General features: G+C 37.0%; 1 protein-coding gene across 3 annotated transcripts in view; it reads right to left on the bottom strand.

Moving 5' to 3' along the window:
* Window positions 1-20,973, bottom strand: part of LOC129431165 (vitamin D3 receptor A) — a 68,014-nt gene that overhangs the window by 7,581 nt on the left and 39,460 nt on the right. For all 3 annotated transcript variants that reach the window (XR_012373003.1, XM_073875597.1, XM_073875598.1), the window contains 7 exons: window positions 15,392-15,539; window positions 6,648-6,778; window positions 3,000-3,184; window positions 2,107-2,206; window positions 1,710-1,890; window positions 1,297-1,448; window positions 57-173 (listed from right to left, as the gene is read on the bottom strand). Coding sequence is in view for 2 of the 3 variants with exons in the window: in XM_073875597.1 (XP_073731698.1) it covers window positions 57-173; window positions 1,297-1,448; window positions 1,710-1,890; window positions 2,107-2,206; window positions 3,000-3,184; window positions 6,648-6,778; window positions 15,392-15,537 (1,012 nt within the window). In the remaining variant the exon portion in view is untranslated. The remainder of the gene's footprint in view (window positions 1-56; window positions 174-1,296; window positions 1,449-1,709; window positions 1,891-2,106; window positions 2,207-2,999; window positions 3,185-6,647; window positions 6,779-15,391; window positions 15,540-20,973) is intronic.

The following is a 20,973-nucleotide window of genomic DNA, read 5'->3' as shown; positions in this document are numbered from 1 at the left end:
ATTAAAGCTTCACCATGTCTTGAGTAACAACAAATAATAATATGAAAACCACAGACCTGGTGAGAGGAGGCAGATGGCCATGAGGAGCACATGTTCTTCTTCATGAAGATTGAGTTTCTTCAGACCCACTTGAAACTTCACCAGCGGCTCCAACAGCTCTACAGTGTGACCCGCTACACAAACACACATTTTTATGATCTCTTTCATTGGTTTAACTGCAGTTGCATTTTATGGGGGAAATTGGGTTCAACACTAAGTTTATTGGTGCGTTCACACCAGACGCGAATTAAGCATTAAGCACGAGCGATTTACATGTTAAAGGGACAATAAGGAGGATTTACCCCCATCTAGTGGTCAAGTTGTATTTTGCATTCAAATGAATAGTTCTCTCTAGCACCTCGCTTTTCCAAATGCTTGTTGCAACTACGGTAGCCGTTATGTAATCACTGATCTCCTTGTCCGTTTCGGCTGGTTCATGTGCTCTGAATGAAAACGTGTTGGTAGGCTAGTTCTTTTTGTCCCTCTCTGCTATTATAGTTTATATGGCAGAACAACATGGAAGCCTCCTTGGACTTACCCGTTCAATGTAAATAAAGAGAAGAAATTCTAAGCTTACAAAGAAAAGTCAGATCACTGGCAGAGGTCATGAGACACAAACGATTAATTGATTAATAAAACACTTAAAACCCTACTTACTGTCCCTTTAAGACACAATAGACATCCTGCAGTGCTATTTGCACGAATGATGCGTAACGCTGAATCTAAACCATTGGTGAATATTCGCACCGCGTTAACCAGTAGTGACGTGTTTACGACGTAGGGAGTGGAGGCAGAAATATGAAACAACAATGGAGGACAAAATCATCGTCGCTGTATGTGGACACCTGGAGCTGTACGACACATCTTCGTAGTTTTATAGAAACATGAATAAAAATTATCTCGCTTGGAATAAAGTGAGTGAGGAGTTTTGACAATCTGCTAAGTTTTAAAAAACGCTCTTTATTCAATTTGAGCTATTTAAAGCTGGGATTTCACGCGAGAATGACACGCAATTTCACGCGCAAATGATGTGCAATTTCACGCGCAAATGACGCGCAATTTCACGTGCGAATGAGGCGCAATTTCACGTGCGAATGACGCGCAATTTCACGTGCGAATGATGCGCAATTTCACACATGAATGACGTGAGTTCCCTCAAATGTTCAAGCGTCCAACTACACGTGAATAGAGTGATTTATTTGCGTCTGGTGTGAACGCACAGTTAGTCATCTTCTCCAAAAGACTCCTGTATGTTACCTTTGGTGACATCATTGATGCAGTATTTAAAGTCCGGTCCTCCACAGCTCCAGCTCATATCCTCCAGACTGAAGGACTGATTGGATCTCAACATGATGATCTCAATAGCACTGGACTTCAGAAGAGCGATCTGATCTTCTGCCGTCAGGTCCCTGAGACACACAAACACACACGCATGAGGAACACGACGTACTAAACCATCTTGCGGTTTCCTAGACGACAAACATCCTATTTTAAAGCTCCCAGAAAAGTCATTATTGTATACATGTTATTGGCTCACGATGTGCTCCTGTAGCTTAATTGGTAGAGCGTTGTGTGCTGGCAGCGCAAAGGTCATGGATTTAATACTGGAACGATCTAATGAGGTACATGTGATTTTGTCAGAGAGGAAATGAGGAGATGAGGAGCGTCACCTGAATCCAGGGATCATCTTGGCGAATCCAATGACTTTCTGAATGCTGTAGCTCACCAGATCAGCCAGGTGAGGCAACATGGACAGACGGGTGGGGTCGTCCTCACCAGAGTCTGGACTTCCACCGTTCTCCTGATACATCATCAGAAGACTGCTGAAATTTAGCTTCGTGTCAACAGACTCTGCAGAGAGAGAGAGACCAGTAAAACCATCATAAAACAACACAGACGACCCTTCACAACCATTGGTAAAATACAAAAAGAAAAAATGTAAATTGGTCGTAAATTTGCATCTTCATGCCTCAGCTCAATGAAGTTTGCTTACAAACATATAGAGCATGACCAGAATTTGTGTTTGCATGTTCATGTAGTGTATGTGTTGATGCACGTGTGTGTTACCTGGTGAATGGTTGAATGAATCTGATGAAGCATCTGACAGCGAGTGAAGAGATGCAGCACGACTGGCACTGCGGGTGACAGGACCTTCTCTAACCGGAGGCTAAACACAACCATACACACCATTAAACACCTCTGACATAACAAACAAATAGCTCTTTTTATTAAAGGACCCATATTATTCCCATTTTTACAAGATGTTATATAAGTCTCAGGTGTGCTCAGAATGTGTCTGTGAAGTTTTAGCTCAAAATACCTCATAGATCATTTCTTATAGCACGCAAAAGCGTGCTGTGTCTGTCCCTTTAAATGCAAATGAGCTACAGCTCCTCCCTCCCTTACCAACAGACAGTGAGCGCTTTTGTTAAAAATAAATCTGATTCCTGTGAATTCCATTTGAGACAATAGCATATTTAGCAGGATTAGCGCAGCAAAAAAAGCTTTTGAGTAAAGTTAACCAGTCAGTCAGTGGCTGTGGGCGGAGCTTTGTCAGTGTGACATCACATTGCTAAGAGAATCAAAACAGCATTTCTAATGAGACTGTGAGGAAAAAAGAAGTAGGCAGTGGATTATTTTCCATTGTAGGTGGTTGTGTTCACACACTGCCAACACGCATGTATGTCCAAACATTTTGCATAATAGGTGCCCTTTAAAGACTTTCTGGATTAACACCACAGTTTACAAAATCTGCCAGATATGAACACTCAAATCTTAACGCTGCTTATTATGAAAACCAACTAGATTTTACATACAACAGTAGAAGACAGTTCCCACAGGACAGTCACTCTTTTTCTTTTCAAATACTTGTTTCTTTTAGCCAATGATTCATAAATACGAGTGTAACACATAGTAATGATAACACAGATCACGCTATCAAGTTTTTTAGCATCGCTCACCCTAAAGCGCACAAAATCAGAGTACGAGTCGTCGTAAGTCTTGTGATGCGCCTCCACCAGAGAGTTTATGATCTGCATCTGCTCCTCGTTCAGACGAGGCTTTCGAGCCTCCCGTTGCGCCTCCTCCTCCTTCCTCTTCAGGATGAGATCCTTCTTCCTCTGAACTTCCTCATCTGTTAGGATGACTGACAGACAAACAAAGATATTTAACGATGATTCAGTTATATAAATCATGCATTTTTGCTGACTTGGTACAGTCTGGTTTTAGTGAATAAAGGATTGGGAGTGATTATAATCTTGAACATTAAACTATTGAGAAGACACTCCCTCTTTTTTAACTCTTTCCCTGCCATTGACAAGTTAACTCGTCAATTAAGAGACAACTCTTTCCTGCCAATAACGAGTTTTTCCAGCAATCCGTATTTCTGCTATTATCCACCAGGTGGCGCTCTTACCCAACTCTTACCCAAACACGGACGTATTTCCTTAGGGCAAACAGTACAAACTCCATGTATGTTTTGATGATCGCTCTGAATCTGATCTCTATCAAAAGTCCTTCGCAAAAACCCAAAAAGAGAACTTATTAAGGTAGGATGAATTTATTTTATTTTTTAAACAGAGGGTCTTGTTCTTTCATTTGATATATTGTATGTTTATATATTTAAAGATTTCTGGAAAGCATTAAAGGGACTGTTCACCCAAAAATGAAAACAATGTCATTAATGAATCACCCCAGTGTCGTTCAAAACTATTAAGACCTCCGTTCATATTTGGAAACACAGTTTAAGGTGTTTTAGATTTAGTCCGAGAGCTTGTTCACCCTTCATTGAAAATCTATGTACGGTGTACTGTCAATGTCCAGAAAGGTAATTAAAACATCATCAAAGTAGTCCATGTGACATCAGTGGGTCAGTTAGAATGTGTTGAAGCATCAAAAATACATTTTGGTCCAAAAATAACAAAATATATGACTTTATTCAGCATTGTCTTTTCTTCCGCGTCTGTTGTGAAGTGCATACGCGAGACTAGAATCACGTGACTGCAGTGACGTGGATGACGTGTTATCCTCAGACATGTTTGCTAATTTTTTTTTAAACTTACAGCGTGCGTCTCTCTCAGACTGTAAATGAAGACTGGGTGCACAAAAAAACAAAAACAGCTGGGGTGCACCAGATAACACGTCAGCCGTGTCACGTGACTTTAGTCTTGTGCATGCGCTTCACAACAGACACAGAGAAGACATTGCTAAATAAAGTCGTATTTTTTTTTTTTGGACCAAAATGTATTTTGGATGCTTCAACACATTCTAACTGACCCACGGATGTCACATGGACTACTTTGATGATGTTTTATTACCTTTCTGGACATTGACAGGTCTTACAAGTTTGGAACGACATGAGAGTGAGTCATTAATGAAATTATTTTCATTTTTTGGGTGAACTCTCCCTTTAAGCTTTTGTAAAATCATAAAAATGCTGGCGCTGGCAACTTCTTAAAGAACGCTGGGGGGAAAGAGTTAAAATAACAAAAGTGGGTGGGACACTTCAGCATCTAAACAGCATATGATTGGACAGGAAATTTTATGAGAAGTTGAAGTGTAGTGCGATGTCATAAAAATTCTAGACTTTTTTTAGCTCATGTGACAAACTGTAAGTTTTGAATGCTTATATCTTCTGTATAAGACTTTTGTCAGTGTTTTGGACCATACCAGTTTTTATGTATTCTTAAGCCCAACATATTTATACTAAAAGAAAAAAAAATATTTTGTGAGGGCTTTAATATGTAAAGAGATTGAATAATACACCGCTGATGCTGATAATTGATAGTAACACAGAGCAGACGTCACCAGACTCTTGTGGCAGTTATTCAAGTGACCAGCAGGTGATAGAGTAAATACACACAACTGAAATCTGTTCACATTTATTGTGTTATGATGAATGCTTCAGCAGTGTGGGCAGAGCAGCAGTGCCCATCCTGTGCCAATCTAACCCGTATGTCATCAGTATGTGTGCATTAAATCAGTTCACTGCAAGCAAATCTTCTCCCTAATTCAATCTTCTCTTGTTTTCCAGAACAACATCTAAAAGATATATTTAACAAAATATATATTTACTAGTATTTTTAAATAATACATTTTACCAGTGTTGAGGGAAATTACTTTTAAAAGTAATGCATTACAATATTAAGTTACTCCCCAAAAAAGTAAATCATTACGTTACTTAGTTACTTTTCATGGAAAGTAATGCTTACGTTACTTTTAAATTACTTTTGCATTACTTTTTCTTACTTTGCAGGTGTTTTTTATGACTGAAAAGTTCTGCATTCAGAAATGGCATTTTCCATCGCAAAAATTATACATCTAATTAATTAAACTGAAAAGTAACTTGCATTACTTTAAAAAAAGTAACTTGCATTACTTTTTTTAAAAATAACTAAAATATGAATGTGTACATTTATAAAGTAATGCGTTACTTTACTCGTTACTTCAGAAAAGTAATATTATTACATAATGCACGTTACTTGTAATGCGTTACCCCCAACACTGCATTTTATATTAATGGAAATGGGAAAAGGGTATGAACAATAAAGTCTTTTATTTTTATTATTAATATTATGCCGTTTTTGCTTCTCAGGTGAATCTCATCTTAAGGAGGTTTGGTATGAAAAATGTTGAATTATTATTGCGGGCTTTGTTGTCAATTGTAGTAAAATGATGAGTGGAATTTACACTGAACTGGATTGGATTATAAATGAGATCCATTCTAACAACTTAATCCTGTTATCTCATGTACCAATCAGAGACGGCGTGAAAGATATCAAGAAATCATAAATATTACATTCTACTTTATCAATGGTTTTGAATGTCTTGATGACATCACAAACCTCTAAAACCTCAACATCCGATTGGCTCATGCAAAGTTACAACTGAACTTTGACCTACTGTCCTCAGCTGCCGCATCCGACACACAATAAAGCTCTTTAACTGATCTGACACACACACACACACACACACACACACACACACACACACACACACACACACACACACACACCTAAAAGAAAATCTAGGTCGTATTATTGTGCAACTACATGGAGAGAAAGCGTCATTGTTGGCCGCTCTCTCTCTCTCTCTCTCTCTCTCTCTCTCTTTGAGAAACAGTAACTTCACTCCATTGATCTGTGTGTTTATATAAGTGTGTGTGTTTTAAGAATGTATATGTAAAGATTTTAATTAATGTCATGCATCAGTATTATTATTGTTATGGTCAGTGATCTGAAAAATACTTAGATGTCATTATTTAACATCAGCATGAGACTTTTCCAACACATCTGTGCTACAGACACGAATCAAATTGTTGCTTCTCTCACCATTTTTAAAAGATCAATCTTGTGATTTTGACATTATAAAGCTCCAGTGAAATCAAGTTGTTCGACGAGTGGTAGATTTTATAAAATTGTAAGTTAAATATTTATTTAATTTTTTTAAATGTAGTTCTCAGCCTTACCACTCAATACAAAAAACAGTGTAATTTTTAAATTAAATAACATATATGATGAAATAATGTTTGTACAGAGTTGTTGTTGTTTTCACATTATGTAATGATGATGCTGATGATTGACAGGTCAGTCTTGGTGTCAGTAACTTACATTCCTTCATCATGCCGATATCCACACAGCGCTTCAGACGACAGGCCTGACAGTGGCGCCGGTTGTCTTTGGTGATCGTACAGTTACCATTGAACGGACAGGTGAAGCTCGCCTTACGCTTCATACTGCGCCTGAACAACAAACACACAGAGATGAATTAATGCACACTTCTGATCACATTAAACACACAAAGGGCTTTACCACCTTCATTACTGCTTTTTTTATAATAAGAAAAAGTGATTTACATTGAGCAGACGCTATCATCCAAAGCAATTTTGAACAGTGAGGAAGACAATAAAGCATTTCATCTTGAGAAGTGCATCATAAAGTTTTTACAATGATATAAAGAGCATATATAATTATATCTCTTTATGCATCTTTATTACAATATAACCAGAAAATACAGGACATTTCTATGTAGTATTAAAATAGCAGGAACCTGCAGGATCTCTTAAATCTAAATAAAATTAAATCCTAATCGAATGACTCCAGTCTCCTTAAAGGAATATTCCATTTTCTTAAAAGAAAAATCCAAATAATTTACTCACCACTATGTCATCCAAAATGTTGATGTCTTTCTTTGTTCGGTCGGGAGGAAGTTGTGTTTTTTGAGGAGAACATTGCAGGATTTTTCTCATTTTGATGGACTTTAGTGGACACCAACAATTAACACTTAACGGAGTTTCAAAGGACTCCAAACAATCCCAAACGAGGCACAAGGGTCTTATCTAGCGAAACGATTGTCATTTTTGACATGAAAAATAACAAATATACACTTTTAAAGCACAACTTTTCATCTAGGTCCGGTCCAGCGCGACCTAACGTAAATGCGTAGTGGCGTAGGGAGGTCATGTGTTACATATATAACACGCACATTTGCGGACCATTGTAAACAATAAACTGACACAAAGACATTAATTAGTATCATTCCACATACAACACCGTCGGAACGGTCCTCTTTCAACACACTTGTAAACACTGGGGCGGAGTTTCGCGTTCGTCCTCTGTGACCTCTTGACGTCATGACTTATTGCGTGGGGTCATGCTGACGCATCACTACCAGATTTTGGTAGCCTGAAATGAATGCAAGTAGCTTGAATAAAAAATACATAACTTTTAATGTAAAATATTGAGACAAACATCTATCAAATAACACACATAAAATAATCAAATTACAATCATCAATACAAATATTTGCTTCTAACTAAATAGAAATTTCTATTAACTTCAGATTCTGAAATTTTAACTGAAGTCACAGAAAATAAGTTGTGCTTTGAAAGTGTATATTTGTTATTCCTCCTGTCAAAAATGACAATCGTTTTGCTAGATAAGACCCTTATGCCTCGTTTGGGATTGTTTATAGTCCTTTGAAACTCTGTTGAGTTTCGTGTTGTCTGTTACGTCTGTTACGTGTTGAGTTAAGTGTTAATTGTTGGTGTCTATTAAAGTCCATTAAAATGAGAAAAATCCTGCAATGTTTTCCTCAAAAAAAAACATAATTTCTTCTGGACTGAACAAAGAAAGACATTAATATTTTGGATGACATGGTGGTGAGTAAATTATCTGGATTTTTCTTTTAAGAAAATGGAATATTCCTTTAAAAGTTCAAGATGTGTTTAGTGACAACAGAGATCACACTAAATACTGACTTTGATCAGATTTCATTGTTCAGATTTTTTATTTTTTAATATTTCCTGTTCTTTGTTTGTGTTAAATAATGACATTTGAACCCCATTTACTTTTATTTTGAAAAATTTTGAGAAGGCAAACTTCAGGTTGTGTTAGAGCACTAAATAACCTTTAGATAGATCAGTACTGTAACACATGAAACCAGAAACACAACGCGTTATAAAAGTAAAAATGACCATTTTAGGAATTTACTTATCATGGTCGAAAACAGCTATCTGGACCTACACGCGCGAAACGAAGACGAAATAACGCAATATTTGTCAGCTCAGTTAAGGGTTGCGTGCTAAAAATGACGTCATAGTTTGAAATGCAAATGTAATCAGGCCCGGTTCTCCCCTACAATAGAATGAGCCGTTTTTATCTACAAACTGATCTATATGGCGCGTTTTGTCACTACGTCGTCTCAGACGATGACGTGTATGTCCGGTGGCGGCTACTGTAGCTTCTCTATGCGTTTCGAGAGACGGTGACAGGGCTCGCAAAATTTCTAAATCCCTGGTAGGCACTCAGTTTTTGGTAGCCTGAAATGAATGCAAGTAGCTTGAATAAAAAATACATTACTTTTAATGTAAAATATTGAGACAAACATCTATCAAAACACAAATAACACATATAAAATAATCAAATTACAATCATCAATACAAATATTTGCATCTAACTAAAATGAAATTTCTATCAACTTCATATTCTGAAATATTAACTGAAGTCACAGATAAGAAAATGCCACTCAACGTTAAGGGGATAGCACAATTAGTTTTTACCGTCAAGCAAATTTTTCCAGTACAAAGCCTAAAGGCCACTGATCACAGTGTTTGCTCTGCTATTCTTGTTGTTGTTTTTTGATGCCGTTGTTTTTTTTTGCAAAAAAAACTCTGGATTTACATGCAAGCCAACTGTTCCTGCTCATCTCCACACTGGATATACTCACCATTTAATAGTGTTTTTTTGGGCTGTGATGATTAATCGTGCAAATGTGTTTTCTCAAGGAATGAATTTAAATGAATTACTGTAAAATGTTGCCACATCCAAAAACCAGAGGGCGCTCTTGTGCAGAAACTACATTTGTGCAACAGAAGAAGTACCATTACAAACGCTATTCCAGGAAATGCCTAGAGGCATATAAATATCACTGTTCTTCAAATTGTTTCAGGTATTTTCAATGATTATGTTTGACGAGTGTTGTTTTTTTAAATTCACATTATAAACGACTAAAACTCTGTGATTTTAGATTCATAAGGAATTACTGATCACAGAGCCGTAGTACATGAAAGAGCTGTGCATGAAACATTGCGATTTAGAATCGATTTTAGACAGATATTTTTAATGGGAAACAACAGCCCTAGTGGTTTAATGGGTCACAACACTCATACAAACATACATGTTTTCCCAGTTACAGATTGGATCATTTTTCCAATCAAAAAAATAGGGGCTACTGTCGCTTTAAGAGCGAGTTCTGCACACAGTCACATACTGTAGCCACCATTATCTTCACTGCACATGCAATCTATATCACTTTAAGGCTTAACAGATCCAGATTGTCAATGAAAAATCAGTACTGCTTGCTTCCTGTAGAGTTTGTGGCTTCGCGCAATTGCAAATGGAAATTGAAAGTAAACGCGAGCGCGGGGTTCAAACATGAATGCCTGAATTACATACATCATAATTACCCAACCAAATCTGTGATAGAATGCAAAATTATTTAAATATATTTTCCCTATAAATCGACATAGCCCGACGGCAGGGCGGAGATGCATTTTGGTAGCCCGACTGTAAGGCACAATGTTCCAGAGACGTCGGGCTAGCAATTTTGCGAGCCTTGGATGAGATGCCACTTAAACCTACACAGTGGACCTTTAACTTCAGTTTCAGATTATTAGTAAAATTGTATTTGTACTGTTTGTGTATTTGACATAAATGAATGGCTCAAATAAAAATATTTGTTTAATTAAAGTTGGTGTTGGAACATCAGATGCCTGTGTTTGTGTCTGAACCCCTGAAGTTTCCACACATTAAACACATGTTATTTAAAGATCATCTGTCTGTGGCATCTGTCACACATCTGTAGTATTTCCTCATTACCCCAGAGACACATTTCTCTGACACAGACTCGATCTGTAATATGGAAAAACGATTTTCTTCATCACTGCTTCTTACAAGAGTCTGTCCCCCTAAAACTCCTCATCACATGAAGAGCTTCAGATTGCTATGGTCACAAGACATAAAAAATAACTATAACTAGTACCAGAACTAGTTCTGACAGATCTAGAAACACCAGCACTCTCCTCCAGCCGTGTAAACCTCCTCATGTTCTTCATTAACGAGACATTTTATTTTAGGTACGTCATTGATGTTGCACCATAACCTCTCAAGATCTCACTCAATGTGAATTAAATTATAAAGCTGTTCTTAGATCAGATGGGAAACTAAAAAAGCAACGAATCTATTACGTTACATAAGAATCTGGCAAATATTTATCAGCAGTTATAAAACAATGTTTCTAATGAGCTACAGAAGAACAGCGGAGCTGCGACAGGTTAACTCTTATTTGATAGATGAAAATAACATCGTCTTTAAACCTGGTTTCCATGAGAACCAAGATTTCTTTAAGCTAATCTGTATATTCTTTATATTTTATAAATGCACTTTTGTTCCTGAAAGAGGATTCAATACTATTTTCTGTAGTTATCTAAAGCATCTGTGATATTTAACCCCAATTATTCCTCTACACAGTCAACTGCGCTTATAACCCATTATATTCTTATAATGTCAATAGGGCTGCACAATTAATCAAAAAGAAAAAAAAAGATCACAATCTCGATGCAACACCCACACGATCTCATTGCTTAAAGGTTTATTCCACTTAGATAATAATTAAATCCTGTTAATTAGCTCACCCCCATGTCATCCAAGTTGTCTATGTCTTTATTTATTTAGTCAAGAAGAAAGTTTTTTGCAGGATTTTTCTCATTTTAATAGACGTTATTGGACCCCAACAGTTCACAGTTTCAACGCAGCTTAAAATGTCTCTAAACAATCCCAAAAGAGGAATAAGGGTCTTATCCGGGTGTGCCTCATAAGTCTTAAAAAGTGAAGTCGCTGGCTCTTTGATCGCCCCCTGGTGGCTGGCTGCAGTCCAAGTCATAAACCTCGCCCTCTTCATTCAAACGAATGGGACTCTGCTCTAAATAAAAAAAATATTTACACTTCCAATAAAAGTTTACGAAACATGGTTTTGGTCTTTTCAAGTAGTTGTTATCACACTGATATATGTTCAAGTGCTCATTTTTGTGTTTAGCTAGTAATTTAATGCAATAGAAACGGGGCGTGTCGTTATGATTGGCGTGGTTGAATTGGTCGCGCGGAAGTTTAATACCGCGGCTCCGCCTCTGGCTCCATGGACGATTCCTTCTGGCATGCCTTGGCTCCAAACTGACGTTTTTATATAACATGGCGGCGACCATGGTCAGACATTTTTGCCTTCAATTCATTACAATGGAGGGAGGCGACGTCGTGTCGTCCATCTTTTTTTACAGTCTACACTTTTAAACCACAACTTCTCGTCTTGCACTAGCCGTGTGAGGCGCCAGCGCGACCTTACGTATTTGCTTAAGCATGCCGAAAGGTCACATGTTACATATGTGAAACGCAAACTTGTGAACCATTTTAAACAATAAACTACACAAAGACATTAATTCGTATCATTCCACATTCAACAACGTCAGAACACTTTCTCAACACTTGTAAACACTGTAACGGTAGATTTGCATACGTCACGCGTGACCTTTCGACACGCTTAAGCAATTTGTAGACAAGGAGTTGTGGTTTAAAAGTACATATTTTTTATTTTTCTTGTCCAAAATGATGATCGTTTCGCAAGAAAAGACCCTAATGCCTCGGTTGGGATGGTTTAGGGCCATTTCAAGCTGCATTGAAACTGTAAACTGTCCAATGAAGTGTAATACATTGAGAAAAATCCTGGAATGCTTTCCTCAAAAAACTTATTTTATTCTCGACCGAACAAAGAAAGAAACAAACATCCTGGATGACATGGGAGTGAGTAAATTTCTTTTTTATGAAAGTGGAAATTATAACGATTCATCTGCCTATTAAACCTTCGACAGAAATCAAACCAGAAACTGAAATATGCGTGAGTCAGAGAAAGCCGTCATCAAGTAAAGGGGGATTTTTAAACAGTGCACTGCAAAAATTCGTAGTATTTTTGTCTCGTTTTTAGTAAAAATTTCTAAAAATTCTTAAATTAATATTATGAGCAAAACGACAGAAGAAAATACGTCTAGCTTTTAAACCAAAAACATAAAATTTAAGTGATTTTGTGCATAAAACAAGCAAAAAAATCTGCCAATGGGGTAAGCACATTTTTCTTGAATTTAGTGAAAATAACATTTTTTTTAAGAAAAATGTTTAAGATTTTTTTGCTTACCCCATTGGCAGATTTGTTTTTCTTGTTTTATGCACAAAATCACTTTAATTTGATATTTTTGGTCTGAAGACTGGACTTGTTTTCTTGGGTCGTTTTGTTCATCAAGAAAAAGCATCTTAATTTAAGAATTTTTAGATATTTTTACTGAAAACAAGACAAAAATAATAAGAACATTTTTTCTTGAAAATCATTTTTTGCAGTGTGGGTTGCAATAACAATTCTTCATTGGTTCACTTGTTTAAACGACACGTTAAAAGTATGGATGCGCAAGTGCAAATAATAGCACTTTATTTTATTTGCAAACTGTGTTAAAATTAACAACTACACTGCAAAAAATAATTTTCTTACTTAATTTTGTTGAGCAAAATGACCTAAGAAAATAAGTGTAGTTTTTAGACAGAAAATAAACATTTTAAATGAATTTGTGCTTAAAACAAGGAATTGTTTAAATTTTTTCTTGAATTAAGAGTTCAAGATTTGTTTTCTTACCTCATTGGCAGATTTTTTTTTGCTTGTTTTAAGCACACATTCACTTAAATGTATATTTGAAGAGTTTCGTTGCAAAACGAGATAAATCCATTTTTTAACATTTTTGTCAAAACATGTTTATTATTATGTTATCATGTTATTATTTAGTTTTATTGTGCTACTTAGCTGTATTTTTTAAGTTATGAAGGTTTAAATCAAAACAAATCAACTGCAGTTGCATTGAAATGAATTGGAATGCAGAACCAAAAAACGCGATTTCTGAACAATTAACAAAACGGTGGTTATCTCGTTTTGCAACGAAACTCTTCATTTGTTGTCTAAAAACTAGACTTATTTTCTTAGTTAAATTTGGGTATGAAGAAAATACATCTTAATTTAAGAATTTCTAGATATTTGTACTTAAAAACAAGACAAAAATACTAAGCAAGTAATTTTTTGCTGTGTAAGCCTCTTTAAAATGCTTATTTTACTATTGTTTTGTTTTAAGGAAAATGAAAGGAAAACTAAGATATATTATATCCGTCTAGATGGGTCCTGGATTGAAAAAGTTTGTGAAACTCAAACAGCTCTTTTTACCAAACAGTGTCATTATTGTTTCTTTTTTGCATTATATATTCAAAATATTTAAATTATTACGGAAGTACTGGGATAATAGTTTACAGTTTACATATAAACAAATGTCTACGATTGAGGCCAAACACTTTTGTTTTAGTAATAAAAATATATTTATTAGTGAGTCATTGACTCTTTCAACTTTATAAAAAATAATTAAAACCAATTAAATATTTTTAAAGAGATTGCTGCAATATTTTTTTGTCAAAACCTCTAGTAAATCATGTTATTTAGTTTAGTTGGCATTCAGAGTCGTGGAAGAATCATGATCTTCATCTGAAACGAAAAAAAGATCGATTTTCATTTTTTCCTAAAACCGTGCAGCCCTAAATGTCACGCATTTCATGGAGAATGAAATTTAATACCTAGATCACCGATTGATGAAAAATTACAAGGAAGAATTTCAATAACAGATGATGTATTAGTACATTTGAAAATCTCATGTAGAAAGTCTCCTGTATAGCTCTGTGGTACAGTTTTGCGTTTGCGCAAAATGTTATGGATTCGAGCCCACAATACACACGCTAAATAAATGTTTACATTGGTTTAATCTGGATAAAGCGTCTGCATAAATGTAAAATCCAAAAAAGTGCAAAACTATCAAAAGCTTCTATGAGGATATGCATGAATTGTTAATTATAATAATAAATAATATTCTACTTTACAAACTCAAAACACGTTGCAACGCATGACGCTAAACAACCATGAGGGAAACAAATACAAAAATACCAAGGAAGAAACATACGGAGACAAAAGAACACAAAATCAACACAATGTGACAGGAAGTAAGTAAAGCCCAAGAATCCTGGAGAGATGAAACATCATAAAGATGCTGGAGTCTAAAGACGCCTCCATAAATACACTGACCTAAGTGTTTACTTGACATTGACAAGATATTTTTAGTGCAAAATAAGAATGTGCATGGAAACATAAAATAACCCTTTACAAATGTGACGCACAACAGGAGAAACCTTGAACAAGACTCGTTTGATTTTCGTTTTATGAAAGTAAACAGCAATCCAGCTCTGTGTAGGTTTATAAAGGGAAAAATATCATGAATGTATGACAGACAGTATTCATATAACATGTGCTGTATATTATAATTATATTTACTATGTCTTCAAAATGTATGCGTGAGGTACAGACACTCTTTCATTATCATTCATCAAGTCTTAATCTCAAGTTTGCAGATGCAACATGTCAATACACGTTTCATTGACCTCAAAAAATAAAACCAAACACCACACAAAAAACAAAAAAAATGAACCCTGTTATCTGTCAGAAAATCCTTAAACGGTTGAGCATCTAACCATCAATCAAGTCATTTCTAATAGTAGTGCTTTCACAAAACATTTCTAACAGCTTCACAGAAAATCAGGCCTTTGTGTTTCACGCCCCCTATGAGAAGCCGAAGGAAAACTTTTATAGATGTCCATATGATGAATATCATCTGATCACACAACCATTATATTTTCACTGAATGAATTGCATATTGATTTGGTGAGATGTTTACCTGAAAAAGCCCTTACAGCCCTCGCAGGTCATGGCGTTAAAGTGAAATCCGGTAGCTTTATCTCCACAAACGCCGCAGATCCGCGGAGCGTTGCGGTCGAACTCATCCTGACCGGCTGCCGACGTGCTCACGGACATGTGATCCATTACTGCAAACACAAAAACTGCAGTGAAAATCAGGCAGAAACAAACTCAAGTCCTGCGAGTCTGATACCTGATCTACTAAAACATCACACATATGCTAAACTCTTCTGATGAATCATCGACAGCGACGAGAGCCGTGATTGGATGCGCCAATCAAGGATTAAGTAACAGCATGTATGTATGAAAGGATTATCATGTGATGAATCATTTACAAAGTATACATATGTAGCATGAAAAGAGACCGAGAGAAAGAGCATGAATAAAAACATTAGACCAGCAGGATATATCAAAACCATCCGAATATCGCAAATGTGTCCAATCTTATTTTATATTCTCTATTGCAGTCGTTTCCAACATGGTGTGCCTGGATAAAGCTGTCCATCTGTCATTCACCCCTAGATTAATTTACACCTGGACTAGAAGTGTGTGTGTTTGTGCGCGCACGTGTGTACAGGAATAATGAATGTTGCAGTGCATAAAGGTACAATAACAGAAAAGCACTGTCAAAGGTCAAAGGTCACATCATGAATAACAGGTAAGAAACAAAATCTGGATAGACACAGCTGTGTGAAAGCAGTAAGATTGGCTTTCTTTGAATAGTAACCAGTGACAGTAACGCACGCACGCGCGTGTGTGTGTGTGTTTGTGTGTCCACCAAGCCGCCATGATCTTCCCGGAATCAATCTGTTTGTTTTCCCACATTGAGTGGATAGGAGAAAACAAACAGCAACAATGAAACCAATTGATCAGCCCTCCTGTACAAACACCTCAGAACACACATCATGTGCTGTACATGTGAACGATGAATATAAATGTATTTGTCACGACACCTTTTAATGTTTAATTCTTACACACATTAATTCTTTCACACACATTACACAACCGAATTAACTATTGCAAAATGCAACCACATTTATAGATGTGTACACATGGGCGGATTGGCAATCTGGCAATTCTGGCAAATGCCAAAGGGGCGGGACATTTAAAAAAAAAAGTGGGCCAGTGAGATTACGCGGATACAGGGGGTGAACTGGTCATCTGGAGCAATGTGGGCCAGGTCGCTGTTATGCATGCAAGTTGTAGAAAAGTAATGATAACGATTACAATACTGTGTTTTTCTTTTGGACCCATTTGTAACTCGCTGCTGTCATTGCTAACCGTGGGTTCACACCAGCCGCGTTTGAGGTTAGCTACCGCTAGCGCTAATATTTTGAGTTTACTCACTTCATGAAAGCCTCCCGTGAAATTCTAGTCATCGAGATATTCATGCGGAAATTTGTGTCATGGGAGGGCCTTCCATAGGCTTCTGTGACTCCGCTCGCTTCCTGTAATCACGTCACTACTAGAGCAATCTCCTAATTGGTTAACGCGGCGCGTTTTTCCACCAAAGTTCAAAATGTTCAACTCGTGTGTTTCTCGCGGCAACGCTCAATTCGCGCCATTCGTGCAAACTAGACGCGAATGAGGTGGAATCGCATCTACCGCACCGTGCTAAACGCTTCATTTGCGCCACAAGACCTTCAGACGTGCGTCAACGCATCTTTACATTGACTTAATTGAAATCAGTAGCACTTGACGCCTCTACTGCGGCTGGTTTTAACGCAGCGTAATGCCGGTTTCACACCGCAAGCGTGAGCAGTGCGTGTGCGTAGCGTGAGCAGCGCGTCAGCAGAGCGTTTGCGGTGCAGCATGAAGCAGTCGATCGGGTTTCCCTTCAATAGTTAGAGCTTTAGATTTATAGATGTATATTTCTCTGAAGATTATTAAGATAGATGAGGCAGTGCTGGGCAGAGAGTGAATGACAGCACAGTCTTCTGGTTAGTGTGTTGCTTTCTTTTAAATTGCTCAAAGTCACGACTTGGCCTCACATTTGTGATTTTATTGTAAAATTACCCTTTTTCGCGTCAATCCACGACCATTTAATGCATAAACAATGCACTGTCACTTTAATTGAGCATGAGCAGCGCAGCAAAAATAGAGCGGACGCCGAAACGATAGCAGCACTGCTGCTTCAGCGACGCTCCTGCCACGCGAGCACGCGCTGCTCACGCGTGCAGTGTACATGCTTTAACTTGTTAACATGGGCGCCAAAAAAAAACACGCGCCGCTTACGTGCTGCTCACGCTTGCGGTGTGAAACCGGCGTAACAGTGCACAACACTGTCAAAATGTTGACAAATCAAAATTAAAGAAGGCGGTAGTTTCTGTTCACAGAAAGCCATCGTGAACGACTTCCAGACAATCGAATTACACGGCTGAGCAAGAATTCTAGCCAATCAAATGAAAGAAGTCGGGTGTTTCCTAAGACGAACACAAATTTCAGCCAATCACATTACAGAGTTAAGCAGAATTCCAACCAATAATATAAAAGAAGGCGTAAGTTTACAAATGAATGCATTGTTTCACAGAAAATGCGTCCTTACATTAAAAAATACAGATAATTAGGAAATCCAGGGATGCAAACTACTTAAGTTTAGGTGAATTTTGCCATTTTAAATTAAAAATGAAATAAATTATTTGTCATGTAAAGTTGTCCATGTAACTGTCAGTCAAGCAAATAGAAACAACAGATGTTTATACAGTATAAGATAGATAGATAAAATAGATTTGATTTTATGACAGTATATCCAAAAACAGTGTATCCATAAATAGACCTGAGTTTAGCAAAGTCCGCTCACACCTTTGGTTACCTGGCTTTTCTGGTAGCTTTCAGTAAATAATTTGTTCTCGATAATGATTTATACAACTTAAACTGACAGCTTCACCCTCAGATCTGACACAAAAACAGAACAGGCCTCAGGTTTTAACTTGTTTTATGTCATGGTTGAAGTTGTCTTTGGCAGATAGTTAAAACGCATTATTTTATAATAAATTTGATTACCTAAAAAGTTTAATATAGCATTTATATTGGACCAGTTGCAAGAAGGGTGTGGTGGGCCGCTTTGGGTAAAAATCCAGGGCCAGTCTTTTTGGTCCCAGTCTCATAAATGTTATACACTATATTTATTTTGGAAAAAATAAATGCTTGTATCTTTATTTTATTGTGATTTTATTGTGTCTCATATTTTTACATATTTTTTCTCTTATATATTGTTTATTTTTTTCATTTCTATGTAAAGCACTTTGAATGACCTCTGTGTATGAAATGTGCAATACAAATAAACTTGCCTTGCCTTGCATAGAAGAGGAAAAAATCTTGCAGAAGATGACAGCATGAGCGTTTTCCAGACAGTGAACAAGAAAATCTAATAATAAACCAGAATAAATCCAAATTCTTTACCTCAAAGATCAAAATATTGGTACCGTTATACTTTAATAACACCAAAAGCTAATACAAAACCCATAAACTGTTAACAGTGGTATGCAAGAACAAAAAACAAGGACCTGGCAGCACTGCAAGACATCACTCTGTGGAACAGCTTCACAAATGCGTACAGCGCCAAGACTAAAGTTTATTGCAAAACAACGCTGTAATATTATTTTAGTCAAAGCTGTGAATGAGAATGTTGCTATAGTTATCTCTGTGTCAATCAACGCATTTTGGGGAGTGAGTCTTGTACAGACATGGAACGATCATTTAGGGGATTCACTCCCGCAATGCGGCTGTTACTCCCAAAAGTTTGCAGTGTGTACGAGGCCAGTATGAGCATCTTCTTGTTGCTGTGAGTTTCATCTGACAGTGAACACAGCTGTTAAACACAGCTCATATTTTACACACACAACATGACTATGAGCTTGCTATGACATCACAATTCAATGAATGTTCATCAGCTACTGAGTGAATCCATTAATGAAATGTCTCTTAACAAAAAAATAATAGGATCAAGAAACTAAGGTCACATTTACACTGCCTATTCGATGTGACTCAATTCCGGATATGACCCACGGACGCGCAAGCAGGAAAAAGTGCATAGATTCCAATATTCTCCCATCGGTTTCAGGTCTCATTCATATGTGAAAATAAATCAGATATGAATTGGATACATGCATTCACAACCTCAATGTGAGCAGACAGATCGGATATTCCCATGTCAAGACATGCCGAACGTCATTAAAAATGCTACGCTTGCAAATGACGTCAACCCAGGTGGACACCACCCGTGATCACATGACTCAGGAGGATGACGACTCCACTTACTGCTGTAATTTTGAAGTTTTATATCTTGTATATCTATAATCTTGTATAATCATTTTGTCTGTGTCCATTGCATTAGTGTTGGGCGATATGCCCCATTCTGAGATCCCCCTATTGTCAGCCGGTGAGATCAACGATACATGATAGTCGGGGGGTGGGGCAATAGTTTACTCTATTTATTTATTCAGGGTTCCCACACCTTACTTAACTTCAAATTCAAGAACCTTTCAAGGACCTCAAATTCAAGGAGTAAATGTGGGGACACATTTCAAGTGAAAGCAAGGTTACATCGGGTTAACTTTTAAGATCCCTTTCTAGGGAACTCGTGCTGTGTCACTGCGGTGACACTTTAGGGACACCTACGAGGGTAAGTGCGTTTGAATGTGTATATCAAATTCAACCAATGGTGAGGCTTAACCACAGAGTGATGCGGGAGCCAGGAAATATATTGCTATCTGAAATATTGCCAAAGATGGCATTACAGGGACGTAGGAAGTATGGCAGGGGAGACGCAGCGTCTCGTTCCCTTCTCAGGGAACAACAGATACATACGTAACCGAAACGTTTTCATGTGTCAAACACAACTATGCAAAAAAACATTTTGGAATGAATCAACATTCCCATACAGAAGATATCAGCATTTAAAGTGAATAGTTTAGCACGTGTGCTTAAAAAGTCTAGAATTTTAATTATATTATCCTACACTACACAGGGAATATGGATTTTTTTTCAGAAAACTTCTTGCATAATAGATTCAAGCACTTTCAATGACCTGATATGCATATTTTCAAAAACTTCTCAGAGCCTTGAATTTTCCCCCCAGATTCACAAACTTTCAAGGACTCGTGGGAACCCTGTTATTTATTTATTTATTTATATTAATTTGTGACAAGCCACTTGATGTGCGAGGGAGAGTCCGAGTCATGTGCATTACAAGTTCAGGTGCTAGTTTATGTCGAGCACATTCAGGTCCAAGCAAAAGTCCAAGACGCGCAGATTACAAGTCCAGGTGTGATTTTAAAAGATGATGTAAGCAGATACAGGCAACAAATCGGAATTGGGCATCAAGATTTTCAGTGTAAATCCAGCCTAATAGAAACTAAAAACTAAACCATCATTTATTTTGTGATGCTGGACCACAAAACAAGTTTTAGGGGTGGTTTTCCGGACAGGGATTTGCTTAAGCCAGGACTAGGCCTTAGTTTAATTAGAAAATATAACTATTTGAACAAACATGCCTTACTAAAAACCTTACTTGTGTGTATTTTAAGGCAAAACAAAGGGCACCGGTGTATTTTAAAATAT

The sequence above is a fragment of the Misgurnus anguillicaudatus genome, chromosome 13 (assembly GCF_027580225.2).
Source record: "Misgurnus anguillicaudatus chromosome 13, ASM2758022v2, whole genome shotgun sequence".
Taxonomy (NCBI): domain Eukaryota; kingdom Metazoa; phylum Chordata; class Actinopteri; order Cypriniformes; family Cobitidae; genus Misgurnus; species Misgurnus anguillicaudatus.
This window is presented reverse-complemented; position numbering and strand designations above follow the sequence as displayed.